The following is an 18,684-nucleotide window of genomic DNA, read 5'->3' as shown; positions in this document are numbered from 1 at the left end:
GAGAGGGCAAGAAAAGCTGATTTATGGCTATTCAATGTTTGACCCTCCTTCTGCTGGAGCTGCCACAGCAGCAAATCTATAGACAATAGCCTGGGAGAGATCCACGGAGAAAGGTCCCTGTGAAAGCAGCTCCCCCTCGCTCCCCCTCCTCTCCACTGGGAGGTTTTTATTTTGCCTCTGTAGCACATCAGGTGTAGATAGCTGCTGCCTAGCACAGACAAAACTCAAAGAGCAAGTGAAGACTGGGGTTTTACACCTTTCATGCTCAAACCTGGTAACAAAGCTGCTCTGCTGATTCAATGCCTTCAGTGGGGAAAAAAAAAAAAAAAAGGCTGTGCTCTATTGTCTCCGTATTGCACTGCCTCTTTAAAATCAGAAATGCATGGACAGCTTCAAGGTGCCTCCCACTGAGAAAAGGCTTTAGATGCATGCACAGAGACAGCGAGCCATCCTCCCCTGAGCTGCAGGGCAAACCTGCTTGGGAGAGAAATGATCATTCAGCGAAGTCCTCTGGCTGCTTTCAGTGATCCTTTCTCTGCTCCAGTGACACGTTTGCAGGGGAGAAATGTGGAGGGTATTCCCAGGGTGCCCGAGACCTCCAAGAAGATGAGAGCAACTGCAGGTACAGTTAGCTGATAGTGTTATGTCAGTTTGTGGATGGTTGGGTTGTATTTCTTTATTTTAAAGCCCACTCTCGGTATTTCGCAGGGAAACCTGTATGAAACAGGTACTGCATCTTGCTTTGACCAACATGCAGATTTTGCATCCAAGTATTTAATACTTCTCTCAAAGGAATGTTCACATTTCCAGGCAGCTGTGGGCATGTCTTGTAAAGCAGTCAATTGTTTGAACTGTTATTTATTTTCAGGCTTTGGCTTTCTGTTATTCTGTTGTTCTGCAGCTCTCAGTTTGAAAAGCAACTTCTGAAGACAGAAGTTGTACAAGAGAGTTTCTCTCAGAAATTCATTAGATGTTGGTACATCAGAAGCTGAGGGTGGTTCCAGGGAAGGAAGGGAGGCAACAGCTTCACTCTGCAGATTGTCCTTTGTAGCCATGATGGACATTGTTCAATAGCATTTGACACCCTCAAGACCTACTGTCTCAATTCGGAATAAGTGGTAATGCCCCTAATTCTCTTCTGGGATGGGGTGGGACTGTCCTGACAGCTGAGAGTCTGGTGTGAAGATTCCCAGATGTGGAACAGGAAGATGCAAGAAGACAGCCCTCTCAGCATTTTGATACAGAATAGAGGCAAAATTGGGAAGCAGATTAGATTTTTCTTTTTTTCCCCTCAGTGTGGAAAATAAATCAATTTTTAACATTTGGTATAACCACTAGTAAAAAAAAATAGAGCCTGCTCCTTCTTCAAAAATTCAAGGCACTTCATCCTGCTTAACGAAGATTTTCCCTTTCACTTCAAGAGTCTCTTTGTGGAAGCACTCTCCCTGAGAATGGCAGTTTTGCCATCACAGCAAAGCCCTACAAGCTGGTTCATGGCTCAAAATCTTGTCTGTACAAACTGGCAGAGCTCCACTGATTTGAGAGAAGCAATAATGGATAATGCTGGCTGAAAATTTGGTCCCCCTACTCAATTAATAGCTGCCAAAAGGGAAAGTGCTGGCTTTGCTATTTTCTTGGGTCTTGGCAACTCTTACTTAATTAAGATATGTATTCAGAAGCCAGAACATCAGCTCTCTTTTTGTTCTCACCTACCACATAGCTCTGAAACATCTAGCATAAAGCAAAAACTTTGTCCAAATGGCATATCAGACACTTTTCAGCAAATTGAGGTGTCATCTCATTTTAGTTTCTTTACCTTGCACAGGACTGACAGCACCATGGGCTTAAAGGCTGGCAGGGTTCAAAGTGGATTTTACACTCCTATAACTTCATTTCACTGTGTGCTGAAAATAAAATTTCATCACTGGTAAACAAAACTGGTGGGTGCAACAGCCAGTCTATTATGCAACTCAGGGGACTTTATGATAACAGAAGCATCATTTCACAGGGTATTTCTTCCCACTGTGCACAACCAGCAATATTGCTGTGAAGCAATAAGGTGGGTCTTGCTTTCCCTCAAGCACAGTATTTCTGCTGTAATTTCCTCTCAGGAAATGTTTGCCTCTTTTTTGTTCCCACAGAAGGAGGTAAATGAGGCTGTTGCTCTATAATCTCATGGGGACAAAGACAAGGTGACTCACTGCTCAGAAGGAAACTGTGGATGAGGTCTCTTGCTTGCCACAATTGTGCCCTGCCACCCTGGGTAATTCTAACACGAAATCAAGGGCCAGCCAAGACCCATGTCAAATGAAGACACACATGGCCATGGAGCAAGCTGAACATAACCCAAATGCTACCATCAACCTCAACTTTGCTCCAATCTACAATCTCAACGACGGGGATTTAACCTCCTTGCGAAACTTCTCCTTCCCTTTCAATTTCAGTTACAGCGATTACGACCTGCCACTGGACAGTGAAGATGACGTGACCAAAACCCGCACTTTCTTTGCAGCCAAGATTGTGATCGGGGTGGCTCTGGTTGGCATCATGCTGGTTTGTGGCATCGGCAACTTCATCTTCATCGCTGCTCTTGCCCGCTACAAGAAGCTGCGAAACCTCACCAACCTGCTGATTGCCAACCTAGCCATCTCAGACTTCATTGTGGCCATCGTGTGCTGCCCCTTCGAGATGGACTACTACGTGGTACGGCAGCTGTCCTGGGAGCATGGCCACGTCCTCTGTGCCTCAGTCAACTACCTACGGACTGTCTCCCTCTATGTTTCTACCAATGCCCTCCTGGCTATAGCCGTTGACAGGTAAGTGGGGTGGTATGAATGCACGAGGGCATTGCCAGAGCTCCTGAGGTTGGCTGTCCAGATTTCTAGGTTTTTAATATGCTCAGCTATTCTGCAGGATTTGCTGATATCCAGGTAGTTACCGGGTATCTTGTTTCATAAAAATTTAATTACATGAGGTCATGACATCACCCCAGAGAAAACTCTGTGGAAATTTCTTGATTGAACTTTTCCCATGAAAAGAATGCTGATTTATTTAAAAAAAACCAACCAAAACTCCTAAAGATATGCTTGATTCAAGTGTAGGAGAGAATTTATGGAATAAGGGAAAGAGGAGAAACAAATCAGAAACACCCAGAGACGAGGGTGTTTAACAAGACTATATAATCCTGATCCAAACCATACGTCTCTAAGGAACCTTCAGTACTGACCTACTGTGCTGGTTTGACTGAAAGCAAGTTAACGTTCTTCAGGCAGTTAGAAACTTTTATTTTTCATAGCTAGCACAGTCATTGCTTGGATTTAGTTTGAGAATATGATGGTAACACCCCAGGACAGAAATAATGTTTATCTTCAAATGAATTTACAGTGTCTTTGAGTTGGAACAAATAAGAGCTTACTGTTATCTTAGTTATTGTCTGGGAGCCAAGGTTTTTCTGAGCTCTCTGCCCGCAGGTGCGGGCAGAGGAAGGAGAGCATGGATGGGGCAGAATCTTGACTGACATCCAGACTGATCAGTAACAATATTCCATGTCTTTAGTGTCATGCTTCATGTTTAAGGAAAGTCAGGTTTTTCCGGCTAGGGAAACCCATTCCAGTTCTGCTCCATTTCAGTACAGTTCTGTTCGGGAGTTTTCTTTTAGTTCAGCCTTTTGCCATCCTGTCATTCTGCAGAGGCCTCTGGGCCTTTCTGCCTTTTTCCCTCTTCCCCTGGAATTGGCTGTTCGTGACCAGAGTGCTGCTTCCTGGGGCTGCTTGCTCAGTGTGGACAGAGTTCATGAGGAATTGCATTGGGTGTCTTTTACCTTATATTCTATTTTCCATTTTATACATAGTAGTAGTAGTGGTGTTATAATAGCATATTTTTTTTATTTTATTAAACTGTGTTCATCTCAGTCCATGAGCTTCTTCCTTGTCTTTTGATTCTCTCCAGTTTTGAGGAGTAGCATGGCAGTGAGCAAGCGGCTATTGCAGTTTCAGTTACTAGCTGGGGTTAAACTGCAACACCTACACAGCTTTTCTGAGTCTAACCTTTTCTATAAACAGTGACGTAAATACTCTTCAGTGAGAGAAATAATTGACTGGTGATACAGAATTTGACAGGTGAGTTTCCAACAGGGTTATTGCCTTACAGGATATTTCTTTCTCCCTCAAGTATTCTTCCCACCTTTTGTTTTGCTGTGAAAGTGAGTAAAAGACAAGACTTCTGTCTCACCTGCAAAACAGAGTTCTCATTTTCTGTCATGCCACACTGAGAAAACCCAACAATCATTACATTAACCACTCAATAGTACTGAGGTCTTAGCTGGACGCTGTGGCCAGCACTCTCTGCTCTATTAATACTCTTCTCTCACACTCTCCTCTCTTTACATGCCTCTGAGGATGGCACAGTGGCAAGCCAGGAAAGACCCACAGGTCATCATTTATGGCACCCATATTTATGGCATTGTCCAGAAAATTATAAAATGCTACACCAACCCAGTTTAGCAGTGATTTTCCTACAGCCTTCATAATGGGGTAAGCAGAGCATAATAATATCCACCTGCTACACTACCTGCTTTATGCTGCAGTCCTGAGATATTTCTACGCCTGCCTCTCACTCCAGGAATTTTAACAGTCTAATTTAATTGTATTCTTTCTTCTGGCTCCTGTTCTCTTAGCCTCAAGCACTGCAGACTCTGACAGACCCAGGCACTGAGGATCAGCTTCATGCTGACATAAGTCTGATATGACTGACTCACAGGAAGCCCAGAGTAAACTCTTTACAGAAAGGCCATCACAACAAGTCATCTTTTGTGTACAAATACAATATACATCTCTGTATACCCTCTGCATATACACACTGTATGATTCCCACCCCCCTCTTCCCTTTTTTCCCCCAATTTCTCTCATGTGCCATTTTATGCTCTAGTCTAATGTTGCATAGTTTTCAGTACCTGTTCCAAAAGACAGCTCAGGAGCAGTTAACCCTGCTGATAGTTGTATAGATACAGCTTGTTTGCAGCTGATTCAGCTGTCACTGACGTCAACAGAAGTCTGTGAAATGACACTGGGGAAGTTCAGAGATGTTTGCCTGTTGTGTGGGAAAGGAAAATCAGCTCCTATGAAACAAATTTGTAACAAGTGTCTAACAAAATAACATTTGAACAGCAGCTGAGGACTCAGGGTTAAGCTTCTAAACACCATCATGTACGCATTACCATTTTCTATTGTTTATATTTTTTCACTTCTAAAAAAATTTATTGGAAAGCTCTGCTAGTGCATCCCAAGTTGATGAAGTAACATGGGTCACTGAGCCCTTATGCCTGCGAAGAAATCAGAAGATTTCTAGCCTATCTCCCCACCCATCTTTAAAAACAATCCTGGAAATGATTAATCACTGAAGTTTGTTGTAAGAACACACTGTTTTGGTTATACTGCCTTTTTTTTTTTGTGAGCTTTTGACTTGGTAAACAAAGAGAAACCTCATTAATTTAACTATCAACCATTCCATGTTGGTTATGTCACGTGGATCATTGACTTCAGTTTCTAAAAAGAATGGGCTAGATCATTTAAAAGGGCTCACTTGTGTACAGAGGGTGAGCCTGTCCCACAGGATTTCCTGCAGGTGTGGCCCTCTTTCATCCTGCTGGATGTCTGTTCACATGAAACGTAAGAATCTCACATATTTAAGGCCACATCTACACCAGAAAACAATGCAATGTGAAAGGAGAGGATATGAAGAGCAAGAGTACATGCTAAGGGCTCAGTGTCCATGCTGTAAATATTTGGGGGGGGTTAGCTTTGGCTGGGTCCCCTGGATCAACACCCATGGGTGCCTGGTGTGTTCTATGTACATTTTTAGAGAACACCTTCCAGGGCCGTTTCATCTGAACCCAGTTCATGTGCTCCAGGGCCACTCTATAGTAACAACCTCAGTGTGATAAGCAATGACAATCAGGAAATCTACCACAAAAGCTCCCTTCTGACTCTCTTGTAGAGATTTACCCTATCCAGCCAAATGTTCTGCTGAGCACACATGCATAGTTATGAATGCATACACATACATTATCCTACAACATTGTTTCCACAGGCCACAATCTAAAAATATTCATTTATCAGCTCCACAATGAGGCAGAGTAATTCTGCTGTCCCTTGACATCTAGCCTGCACTATTAAGAGCAATGAACAATTCATCTGCTTCCAAGATCTGGCTGATGAAAAGTGCTGCTGACTTTCCATTTTATTTTCGAATTAATATACCCTGTGCATGCTATTTATGTATAGAATATAAACACATAGAAAAGCCTCTGAATGAATGAGAAATTCCACTTTTTAAAATAATCTTTTGTGTTAAATACAATTGCACTGGGAGCTCAAAAGTGTCTCTGATAGAAAACCCTTTTTAGCAGAAATATCCTAATCTTTCTGGGACAGTGTATGCTAACGAAAGCTCTTCTTACATCTATAGCTTCTTAAAAAAACAAGCCCCCCCAACTCCAAACAAACAAACAAACAAAAAACAAAAACCAGAGTGAATGCCATTTGGCCCTGGCACCTTTTTGACTGAACCAAGGGCAACTGATGGATTTTGCAAGCAATATACTTCCCTTTCTCCACAATTCTTCGTGAAACACTACAATCCACGTTGCAGCTTTACAGCCATAAGGAGTGCAAGTACCTAACTCACGTTTTATGTTTTGGCACATTACTTAAGGCAGCATATTTAAGATTAGCAACCCAGTTCATGTGCTCCAGGGCCACTCTATAGTAACAACCCCAGTGTGATAAGCAATGACAATCAGGAAATCTACCACAAAAGCTCCCTTCTGACTCTCTTGTAAGATTAGCAACAGTCACCTCCTGCAGATGAAACCAAAGTTTGAATGGGCAGAAAATGGATACAGAGTCTGGCTGTAACCATTCATTAGCACCACTTTCAGCTCTTTTCACCCCATGAAAGAATCAAGAAAACAGTACAAACACCAAAGAACTTCCAGATGCTATACCATGGTACATCCTGGATATGACTTCACCTGCATATTGTGCTAGGTCCTGCAAACATATTTGTCAGTAATACGAACATTCCCTCTCTTCCTCGTCTTCCAGTCTTTCCATAACTCCCAGACCTGGGTCTGTGTTAAGAAGTTTGAGATACAAAGTTACAACTTTTTCAGTCTGATCTTGTTAACAGGTTTGAGACTGAAATCTTAAAACCATCTTCAGTCATCTTACCATACACTCAGATTTTCAGACTGCCAAGTAACCACTGTCCTAGTAAACCCTTCGGCTCACCCCAGAGTTTCTGACTAGATTTAGGAACTTGGCTCAAGGCTGATACTTCAAAAAATTTTCTTAACTCTCCTCATAGACAAACTTGTCACACTTTCTTTAAGAATGACAGCTATTTCCTTCTGCCTAATTCTCTCCACTTGTATTTTGAAGTGTGCTCTGACTAACAGTGTTTTCAGACTTCATTTTGAATGTTTCTGTCTGTTCTAGGTATCTGGCCATTGTTCACCCACTGAAACCACGTATGAATTATCAAACAGCAACCTTCCTAATCGCTTTGGTCTGGATCGTCTCCATACTTGTAGCTATCCCATCTGCATACTTTGCTACCGAAACAGTGTTATTTATAGTGAAGAACCAGGAGAAGATTTTTTGTGGTCAAATTTGGCCAGTTGACCAGCAGATGTACTACAAATCATACTTCCTCTTCATCGTTGGCATTGAATTTGTTGCACCTGTGATTACGATGACCTTGTGTTATGCCAGGATCTCTCGGGAGCTTTGGTTTAAAACCGTACCAGGATTTCAGACCGAACAGATCAGGAAGAGGCTTCGATGTAGAAGAAAAACCGTTATGGTGCTGATGTGCATCCTGATTGCCTATGTTCTCTGCTGGGCACCCTTCTATGGCTTAATAATTGTCCGTGACTTTTTCCCCACGATCTTTGTGAAAGAGAAGCATTATCTTACTGCTTTTTACATAGTTGAATGCATTGCTATGAGTAACAGCATGATAAACACCCTGTGTTTTGTAACTGTAAAAAATAACACCATAAAGTATTTCAAGAAGATCATGTTTCTCAGATGGAGATCAACATATAAAGGAAGCAAATCTAGCACAGATTTAGACCTGAGAACAAGTGCAATGCCTGTCACAGAGGAAGTAGACTGCATAAAACTGAAATAAATTTTCTGCAGTTTTAATCTCACATTTTTTGGAGAGGAGGTAAAGAGGTAATAATGCCTCCTCAGAAGCTTCTCCCTTGTCTGTGGGAATACCCACCATTGGTGAGAGCCCTCGAAAAGCAGCCTACTATGCATTTCCACCAGAACTCTTTTCACTGGACTGCTCTATAATCCCGTAACCCAGATTGATGCTGTGTTTCAGTTCACCCGTCTGTAAATTTGGGATGTAGACACTCATTTTAGAGTTGTTTAGGGTGAACCAAAAAGCCTACGAATGCATTAAAGCATATTAAAATGATGGAAGAGTTGACTGCTGATCCAAGCAATGATGCCTCTTTGTTTCTTCTTAGAAGGAAACTTGTAACTCCTTTGAGCTTATTATTTGTACCTTTAAACTATTTGGTGTCCTTTTCCTTCTGCTCATAAGAGGAATGATGGCAAAGAAGCCCACATTGCTTCATGTCACTTTGTCCTCTCAGTATACTCCTCATGATGAAGCTCCTTGAAGTCTACAGACCACCAGCTTTATACTGTCCAACATGCAGCATGCTCTTATGAAAGACAGGTTCTCTACTAAGCTAAGTACTGCTTCACAGTCTAGTGAAAACCTCAAGTCTCTTCCTGTGACACCTTGTTTAAAAACATTTTATCAGCATTCCACTCTGTAGTTTTTGTAGAGTGTTACTGTGTTTATTATGTATTTGGAAGTGGCACAGCTGCATATCGAAGTGACCTGTTCCCTTCTCTCATCTCCAGGCACTATATGGCCAGCTTTGCTGCCTTGAGTCACTCAGCTCTTCACAGAATCAATCCCAGAATTGTAGAGGTGTGGAACAACATCTCCTGGTTGCCCAGTCCACCCTTCTGCCCAAAGAGGGTCAGCTAGAACAGGTTCCCCAGCATTGCATCCAGTTGGGTTTTGACTGACTCCAGGGACAGAGACTCCACAGCCTCCCTGGACCACCTGTGCCAGTGTTCAACAGCCCTCCCAGGAAAAAAAGTGCTTTCTTTCTGTTCAGATGGAATTTTGTGTGTTTCAGCTTGTTTATCAGTAGGACTCACCCTGCTGAACCAGGTCTAGACATCTTATCAAGTCTGTGTACACCTTCAAAATAAAGTACAAGTAGGGCCAAAAAAGCACAGAGATCTTGAGACAATCTGCCCTTCTGCAAGCAATGGAGACAGACTCTAGGCTTTGGCAAGCCAGTCACTGGTTGAGGTGAGTAAGCTCATTGTCTGGTCATAGGTGAAGCAACAACTCAAGATGAATTCTGCCTTGCCTCCCCCAGTGCTGTTTTTACTATTCTGACTTTGTGCAACTCCAGGACTGGTGTTTCTTCAGTGATAATTGTGCTAAAGCAGGTAACAGTTGCAGTCATACCTATTCATTTAAACTACGCATAAGATATCACAGACTCTAACATATTGATTGAAATCAAGTATTTTCTATCGTGATGACAAATGCTTCCTGTTTTAAAGTATGTGGTATCACCTACTTTTGGAGTAAATGGCTTTTGTAAATAATTTATCTATTTGTGAATTTAAAGTGAAGAGCAAATCCTGCTAATAAAACAATAAACATGGAATCAATACCAGCATTGTGAATTAATTTTTTGTATTTTTATCCTAGCGATAATTTTCCTACCCAAGTGACTAATGTGAATTATCCCATTTCTGCAAAGAAAAACTACCAGGCTGACCAATTAAATTTAATGGCAAAAGGATATTCAAAGCCATTAAAGTGCTCAAGTCCTCTCACCATTAGCTGCTCTTAAAAATACACATGGCAGAGGATCTCATAATTTGCTCTGTTAAGCAAAACAATTACTGAAATCATTATTCAAAATGACATCTTTCAATATGGATAAGAACTAAATCCATCTGTTTCCCAGCTTGGCAATGAAATTTAAAGATCTGGGAGTTGCAGTACTTCATCATCAAGAGGCTTGATCTTGTATTTTCTCCTGATACCTCACAGTTTCTTCTAAAACTATGCACCCATATTTATCTCCTGAAACCTGTACTAGTTACTGGGGATTAGCTAGCAATACTACCTGTTATTAGAGTGTCCTGATACTCCTTCTATCTATTAGTTTTCTTTGTGCAATAAGGCGAAACAACTGACAACTTTCCACACCTGGAAATCCACCCCAGGCTGACTTATTACCAAAAAAACCCAAACAATCAAAAAACCACAAACAAACAAAAATTAAACAACAACAACAACAACAAACCCACCAAGCAATATAGTACCAAGCAAAAATTGGGGAAAAAATTGCCTTAAAATTCTGGATATCACTTTGAGAGCTCCAAGACAACTCTTCTGATCCAGCCTGCCTAGTGTTCTCAGCCATCACTACACCCCCGTCCATGTGAAGGTAAAGCAGTAGCTGCAACAAGTCCTATTGCAGATTTAGCTTTCGAGATCCACAACATTGCAGTTATTTTGACATATTGAGGTTTTCCCAGCAGCAAAGCAGTGTTTCAGCCTGAACCACCAGATAGGGCATCAGGAAAAATTGTGCTTTGCCCTCAACTGCATTTCTTGTGAGCAGCATCTTGAGAAAACAAAGTATCCCACTGAGGAAGGGCAGCGGTCCCCTGATCCTGGTCAGAGCAGCCAAGTAATCACATCGCCCCTAGCCTGTACCTGCACCAACCCCCAAACTGGTCACAGGCTTCACTTTCAGGGACCAATGCCTGCTCCTAAGCTGACCTCCAGCAACCAGGGGCCCAGGACAGCGAGCCCAAGGGCCTTGCATGGGGACTGAAACCCCATGGAGCTTTTGTGTCCCCACAGAACTCATTTCATCTACAGAGTGACAGAGTATGGCCCCTTCCATCGGCCAGGGCCTGCCTGCCACCCATAACTGCACTTAAACGAAGAATTTAAAAGACTCTTAAAGTCACTTAAAAACTCTCAAGTGTAGAAGTGTGCAGCACGGACAGGCCCTGACCTGAGTGGCTCCCTCAGGCGGGGGGGAGCAGGTAGGCCATGGATCAACCAGAGCAGCCGAGGGAAGGGGCCAGACCCCACACTCCCTGTACCTTACGTGAGTTATGCAGGGAAAAAAGAACAGAAAGGCTTTTTTGTATGCACACAACTCGGGCTAGGGAGCGTGGGTCTCAGTGGGTACTCCAGAGATGGGTGCTCCCTGTCAGGTGGGGACTACCCTGCTGCCTCCTGCCCAGACCCTCCGTGCAGAAGCTTTCTCACTTACATTGAATGGCAACATTTAGTGAGGGAATTGAACATGAACTGCACCTACCTCGAGCTCTGCTTGCAAGAGTCACGCTTAAATTGAGAAATAAAAGCGCAAGCTAGGAGGAAGGCAACATCTGTTGTGGACCAGCACCCACTTCCAGCACAAGCTCTTACCCACTGGACCACAGTAAAAACTGCAGTGAGACCTCCACAGCTGCCAGCTGCCCACTATTAGTTTCAGAGGCACAGCAGCAATGAGCATTTTGCCATGCAGGAGCTGGGGGATGCATCAAGGATGAGGAGTGGGTGGAAGTGAGGCATCTTCCCGAGAGCTGTTAGTAGGGTTTGGATAACCATACAGTGAAAAAATCATATGCCACTGGGGCTCAGTTGTGGCTTGCTCCACCTTTTATTGCAAAAAGCAAAAATGTGGTGCTATCACGCTGGATTCCTGCTCAGCTGTCCTCCTGTGGCACAGCTCCCTAAACCACAGGCTTGCTTCCTTCTGTAGCAGCTCCTCCAGGGATAACTAAAGGTAAAATCCAGTCCCAGCTCCTTCACACTGGCCCTCTGAAAAACAGAAAAACATGTGTAACTGGAAATTAAAATGGAGATCCCAAACAGCTAAGAAAAAATAAAGAGAAGAAAAAGAAGTTATTCTCAGCAATGGGCACTGGGAAAATAAAGTATGCATTTTAATAAAGCAATAGTAGGAAAAGAAACTCCAGCTATTGTCCCTCTACCAAAGAAGAATGACCTGCACAAGCCCAGACCAGAGTGGGTCACAATAGCCAGGACATGAAACTTTCGTGAGGACCGAGTCACTCACTCAGGAGCCCAGACTCAACTGCACTCCTTCTTTCAGCCTGGCAGCCTTTCCTGTGGCAACAGCACCCTCCAGCTGCTGCCTCTGCAGCACAGCATCACACACTGATTGCATGGTCCTGACAACTTCACCAGCCTGGGGACAGGGACATGCAGATATTTCCACAATTCCCATGCTTCCAACAAGTAGCAACAGATGCTTCAGCTCTTGTCTCTCAGGTACCTGGGCACTTATGCAACACTTCTGGTGTCTGTATTCTCCCTCAATCCCTGTGTCAGCAGGGCTGTGCACCTCACTGGGCGCTTGGCCTACCCTCTTCCAAACACTCAATATCATCTGTGCTGAAAGAAAACAACAACAACAACAAAACAAACAAAACCAAAACATACTACTGAGCAGAATAAAGCAGAATTGAGACAAGTCAGTCACTACCGAACTCAACAGAGCTCCTGTTCTCTCAGCACCCTGTTAGGATCCTGTTCTACAGACTCTACCCTAAAACATGTGGGCAGTAAAAGCCCCAAAACCACCAACAGGACAGGGAACACTGTAGATTCCAAAGTGACCTTCCTAATACCATCCAGAACAAGAAAATGAGTGACAAAACCTGACATGAAACCACCAAAATAATCATGAATATTAAAAATCAACATTGAGCACAAAGTTGCTCAAAGCACAAAGTCGCCTCCCTCAAAACCAGGACCTGGTAAAACTGACGGAAGACACAAAGATGGTAACATTCCCCAGAAAAAGACATTCCTGAGCACAGAAGACCACGGAGGAACATCAAAACTCCAATGTGAACTCATCCACCTGCTCATCTGCTGGTTCCAGCAGAAAAAATGTAGCAGGTAACACAGGGAAAGTACATATTACAAGAAGCGCATTGAGGCACAACAATAAAACATGGGCGTGTAGCACTCCGAAAGAGGCGAATGCTGAAGTACTCCAAAAAAGCCCAGCAGTGGAGTCCTCCTCCAGGAGGGTACAACAAATTACTCAAAGAAGAGTGATGCAGCATGGAGAAAGCCTCCAAGAAGGGCCTTCTGGGGTGCCAAACACCAGAATACAGCAAATTCTGCAAATGGGTACTTCGAGCTAAAGCAATGAGCAAGGCAATGCACTTTAGACTACACCCTACAAGACCTTCAAACGTATAAGAGCAGGGAAGGCCCTCTGAAAGCGAGTCCCCTCCTCCCCCTGCAAGCAGCAGGGATGGAAGAACAACAGGCACTCACGTCATGAGCAAAGGCACATTTGTGACACTGCTCTGGAAAGGTGGCTCCACACTAACTTTTCAGTCAAGCACCACTAGGCTGGGCAATGCCAGAACTAAGCCTGCTCAGGCAGCTCCTGCCTGGCTTGGGGGTGATTTACGTACCCTTCTCCCCATGTCCAGCACAGGAAGATTAGAGCTTAATGAGCACAAAGCCTTTGGCTGGTTTCTGCCCCAACTCCCACCAGATGTAGCTCAGCGCATAGGCCAGGTTTCATTTATTGCACACAAATAATTCTGTCTGAAGAACAGGTTTTGAATATGTTTATGAACCTTCTAATGTGCCCATTCACAGAATAACAGAATCACAGAATGTCAGGGACTGGAAGGGACCTTGAAAGCTCATCCAGTCCAATCCCCCTGCTAGAGCAGGAACACCCAGATGAGGTTACACAGGAAGGTGTCCAGGCGGGTTTTGAGTATCTCCAGAGAAGGAGACTCCACAACCTCCCTGGGCAGCCTGTTCCAGTGTCCGTCACCCTCACTGAGAAGAAGTTTCTTCTCAAATTTAAATAGAACCTCCTGTGTTCCAGTTTATACTCATTGCCCCTTGTCTTATCATTGGTTGTCACCGATAAGAGCCTGGCTCCATCCTTGTGACACTCACCCTTTATATATCTGTAAACATTAATGAGGTCACCCCTCAGTCTCCTCTTCTCCAAGCTAAAGAAACCCAGTTCCCTCAGACTTTCCTCATAAGGGAGATGCTCCACTCCCTTAATCACCTTTGTTGTCCTGCGCCAGACTCTCTCCAGCAGTTGCCTCTCATTCTGGAACTGAGGGGCCCAGAACTGGACACAATATTCCAGATGCCAAGGTTTCCAAATGCCATGGGGGGGTCTGTAATGACCTCTTCTGACCGTGAAAACCGGCAGCACCTGAGCTTCTGAACTGCTGGGACCTCACGCTTCAAACCCCTGGTGTGCCGCCCATTTCCACACTCTGGAGCGCAGGGCAGGGCCGGGCACAGGCTCCGGAGGAAAGCGGCTTTCACCCCTCATCAGTACCTCAGAACAAGGTGTCTGATTCGGGACGTCATCCCGAAAACGCCTTTCTCCTCCTCTTTCCCCTCATGGCCGCTCGTGCCTCTGGCAGCTCCTCAGGCAGCGCCTCGCGGTTGCGACCGTTGGTGCCAACGTCCCGCTCGCCTCGCGCCGGCAGTTACCGCCCGAAGCCGCGCGTGCAGCCGCCGCTGGCGGGAGGGGCGGGAGCAGCGGCGGGAGCGCTCGGCGGTAACCGGACAGGGGCGGGGACAGGGAGGGAGAGACAAAGCCCGACACAGGGGCAAAGCCTGACAGGACGGGCAGAAACGGCAAGTCCTGCCCGGCCCCGACGGTCAGACCTGGCTGGTGAGGAGTCTGGAGCACAAGTGTGATGAGGAGCGGCTGAGGGACCTGGGGCTGTTCAGCCTGGAGAAAAGGAGGCTGAGGGGAGACCTTATTGCTGTCTACAACTACCTGAAAGGAGGTTGTAGCATGGAGGGGGTTGATCTCTTCTCCCAAGTAGCAAGAGAGAAGACAAAAGGAAAGGGCCTCAAGTTGCACCAGGGAAGGTTTAGATTGGATAATAGGAAAAATTTCTTCATGGAAAGGGTTGTGAGGCCCTGGAACAGGCTGCCCAGGGCAGTGGTGGAATCACCATCCCTGGAGGGGTTTAAAAGGCATTTAGACAAGGTTCTTAGGGACATGGGCTAGAGGTGGGCTTGGCAGTGCTGGGTTAACAATTGGACTCAACATTCTTAAATGTCTTTTCCAACCAAAATTATTCTATGATTTTTTTCTAGGTGGAAAAGATTTCACCAGTCTATTTTATTTAGTGCTAATAAGCATATATTACAGGGTAACACGATGCAGAGACTACAGGGTGAGGTGTTATACTCTACCTTGTGGAGGCAATTGACATAAATGGTCAGAACATGCCTTTTATTATTTCACTAATATATATAAACTATAGCCTGAACTAATCCAATCATGGGACTATCTTGACTCAGCCCACTCAGTTGTTGTGCATTCCTGACTTACTGAAAAAATATTGCATAACTTGACATTTAAGGGTCTGCAGAGTGTCTGGTCTCATCTGTGCCTCAAACAGAGTAGTTTTGATCAATATTCCAATATCCTAGTTACCAGCTCATCCCTCCAGAAGGTTAAAAGTATACCCTGCTGTTAAGGAAATAATACAGAAACAGGAAAATACACTTAAATAGAGATAACTTCAGTCTACCAGTATAGAGCAGTTTGTTTATGGCTTTGACTTTCCCAATGTGCTGCTTTGGTCACACTTTTTTTTTTTTCCAGTCCTGATATCAGTAATGAAACTTAATCTATCATGCAAAACCAAGAATTATTTCTAAATTTGCTTTTGTGATTACACATCTGAGAGTCTTCAGTGATAAAAAGCTATTTCTACTTTTGAAGTAAAGGCTAGTAGCTTAAAGAGCCATGCCCAAAATAATGCTCTAATACAGAATGCCACGTCATGGTCACAGAAATCATCAGACACTAAAAAACACTACTAGATTCTCTCTGTATGAAAAAGCTTTGGCAAACAGTAAGTATGGCCCAAGAGAAGCTGATGTTCTCCAAATTTGGAACAGTTGCCCATTGAGAATGTTTATATTTTCAGCATCTACAGTTTCTAGGAGAAGAGTCTGATGCACAATCGGCAAAAGAGGATCCTGCATCCAAAAGCAGCCCAGTGCCAGGTTGCAGCAACGGCTGTTTTCCTTTAAGCAGAAAACATTTTGCTACTCAACTGACCAGCTTGAGTGGATTTGAACGTCTATTTTCAACCACAATTGGGCAGATATTCACAGGGGAGCCACAGCCACACAAGAATTCTTCCCTTGCTAAATTTCAGAACTGTGTCCAAAAAATAGTGCCAAATTCATGTGGCTCCAATCACCTGCTTGCAAACATACTAAAACTTCTTAACCTTCTTGAAAAGTCAGGAATGTTGTGGACACACTGAAGATCTTCCAACAAAGTCTTCAGAAATCACAGAGACACGGTTACAAGTTTTTTCCCCAGTGTGTTACAAGTTTAATTGTGCAAAAATAAAGTCATCAAGACTACAGCTTTGTTGTGAACTGGACACAATTCCAGTGATGTGCATGTATGGAAAAAGGTACTACTGTAATTAGAGCAAATAAACCATAACTGTTGTTGAGACAATCCGTGGTGCAACACATGGAGATTTAAGTGATTTAGACAACCTGTATTTAGCTACTGTACATCACGAGAGTATCAAATAAATGATGCCTAAAGAAAAGCTAGTGGCAGACTGATGAAGTTTGAAACTGCATTAACTCAAAAGAACATTAAAAAAAATGGTTTAGACATTCCCAGTGATGGCCAAGAATTAGTCCATGATACTGCTGTTTATGTTGCGTTTCAACAAAACAAAGGACTTTCCTAATGCCAATATTTATTTAAAGCACAGGAAAACACAGTACTAATAACCTTTAAAACTGTATTTGAAACTGAGAGACACTAACAGCATTGCAAAAGAAATAGATGAGGTAAAATAACCCAACAAACAAAAAAACAACCAACCAAACCAAACAAACAAACTCCACAACACTTTGAGAGCTCAGTCCTCTGGCTCCACCACTTAATAAAACAAAACCCACCAAAATAATACATGAGGACAAGAAAGGCATTGCTGAATCCTCTTGTTCCCATTAAAATCTTCCTGTAGTGCCTCCATCACTGGCAAAAAAAAGAATTTTCAAAGCAATTCCTCTCCTTGCGCACCCATGTTTTAACACTAACAGATCGGACGTTGGTAAGGTTGTTCTGTGCAGCTACTTTTTGGTCTTAACAATGTATGTGCCTCTTGCAAAATCATTTCAACATCTTAGTTATCCTGGTCGTCTGAACTTGGTTCCCAGTCAGAGTCTTCATCAGTAGGTTCGCACTCCTCCTCTTCCTCATCGTCTATAAAGCTGTCATTAAGATCATATTCATTTGGGTCATCATCATCGCCAGCTTTCTTGACAGCCCTTTTTCCTGTAGGGACAAAAATGTCAGACATTCAGGAATCATAAATACAGAAAGAACGAAAGAGACTTTCCAAAGACATTCTAGTTAGCCCCTCTCCTCATGAGGAGAGAGGAACAATTAAAGCACTCTACCCAGGGCTATTTTGATTTTCAAGACTTCCATGAAAAGTTGTGCCATCTCTGACACTTACTTCAGCACTTACCAGTCTGATTACTTCGAACGTTTTCCTTACTGACTTTTCTTCCAGTGCTCGGAAAAACAGTATCAGGCCTCTTCTGATAATGTGTTTTGATATCAGAAGATGACAATATCAGATGTTTTGTGATAACTCCTCTTTCCTTGAGTAGTGGCACACACAATTTTCCCAGTCGTCTTCCTGCTATTTCTATACCTAAACAATTCATCTCTCTTGCCATTTAGCCTCTAGCTATTGCTATGCAGCTCTTTTGACCCTACATTTTATGCCTTCATTCATACATACTTTCTCAGGGCTATTTTGCACTCATAACCCTTGCCATCTGACATGGCTTTTAATCCTCATTCACTCCCTTCCCAAGCCTCAGGTGCTAGAAGGGAATCTGCTAGATCACTCGCCTCCTACGTTCTCAACTTGGATCCACGCTGGAGGGTCTGTTCTTCCTTTCTGAACACCGGTTAAGGCCATGACAAACGCTTCTCTCCGGAGCTGGGTGCAGCCTGTTTGCCAGTTCAGTCTATTCCATTGTGTTGCCTTCTAATCTGCTGTCCATCCATCTTCTTCACAACTTTCATTTTGTGATCAAAATGCCTTCTGCCTTCGTAGTATTTCACAATACTCTGTACTGGCAGGAAACACAGACTAAGAAAGCTCTATTGACGACAAACAGATGCTGTTCCAGCATGTTCCTAAACTTTTAAGACAGCTTGTTTTGCAGTATTCTTTTAATTGCTTGAATATGTTGGCACATTTAAACAAAGTCCCAGAGGCCAGATAATTCTGCTATTTGAAGAAGCCTTATCTAATTGACTTGGTAGTGTCTATACAAAGCTGCTGCCATGGCAGCACTGTCTTCTCCTTTTATTTATCAGCAGCTGTGAATCTTCAACAAGTTTATTTCCACTGCTTCCTGATTTTGGTAGATGTGTGCAACCCCTGTTCTACAAGGTCACTTTGTCTCCTTTTTTTCCTACCTGTCCATAAT

At 43.5% G+C, this 18,684-nt stretch overlaps 2 protein-coding genes across 15 annotated transcripts in view; one reads left to right on the top strand and one right to left on the bottom strand.

Moving 5' to 3' along the window:
* Positions 1-224: 224 nt before the first annotated feature.
* On the top strand, positions 225-9,787 carry PROKR1 (prokineticin receptor 1). 2 transcript variants are annotated; one of them, XM_005504989.3, is made up of 3 exons: positions 225-622; positions 2,142-2,816; positions 7,497-9,787. In XM_005504989.3, exons 2-3 carry the CDS (start codon positions 2,308-2,310, stop codon positions 8,191-8,193), a joined length of 1,206 nt encoding a protein of 401 aa, XP_005505046.1. In that variant the 5' UTR covers positions 225-622; positions 2,142-2,307; the 3' UTR covers positions 8,194-9,787. The 2 variants fall into 2 exon arrangements, with proteins under 2 accessions (XP_005505046.1, XP_021146714.1); XM_021291039.2 differs by having other exon boundaries at positions 318-622; positions 2,445-2,816.
* Positions 9,788-16,516: 6,729 nt separating this feature from the next.
* APLF (aprataxin and PNKP like factor) overlaps positions 16,517-18,684 on the bottom strand; it is a 38,031-nt gene continuing 35,863 nt past the window's right edge. For 9 of the 13 annotated variants that reach the window (XR_010471753.1, XM_021291004.2, XM_005515974.3 and 6 more), the window contains one exon: positions 16,517-17,509. Coding sequence is in view for 10 of the 13 variants with exons in the window: in XM_005515974.3 (XP_005516031.4) it covers positions 17,358-17,509 (152 nt within the window). In the remaining 3 variants the exon portion in view is untranslated. Of the gene's footprint in view, positions 17,510-18,096; positions 18,320-18,684 lie in introns of those variants that run through there. The other 4 variants (XR_002416473.2, XM_021291006.2, XM_065059280.1 and 1 more) reach the window with 2 other exon arrangements.

The sequence above is a fragment of the Columba livia genome, chromosome 3 (genome assembly GCF_036013475.1).
Source record: "Columba livia isolate bColLiv1 breed racing homer chromosome 3, bColLiv1.pat.W.v2, whole genome shotgun sequence".
Taxonomy (NCBI): Eukaryota; Metazoa; Chordata; class Aves; order Columbiformes; family Columbidae; genus Columba; species Columba livia.
This window is presented reverse-complemented; position numbering and strand designations above follow the sequence as displayed.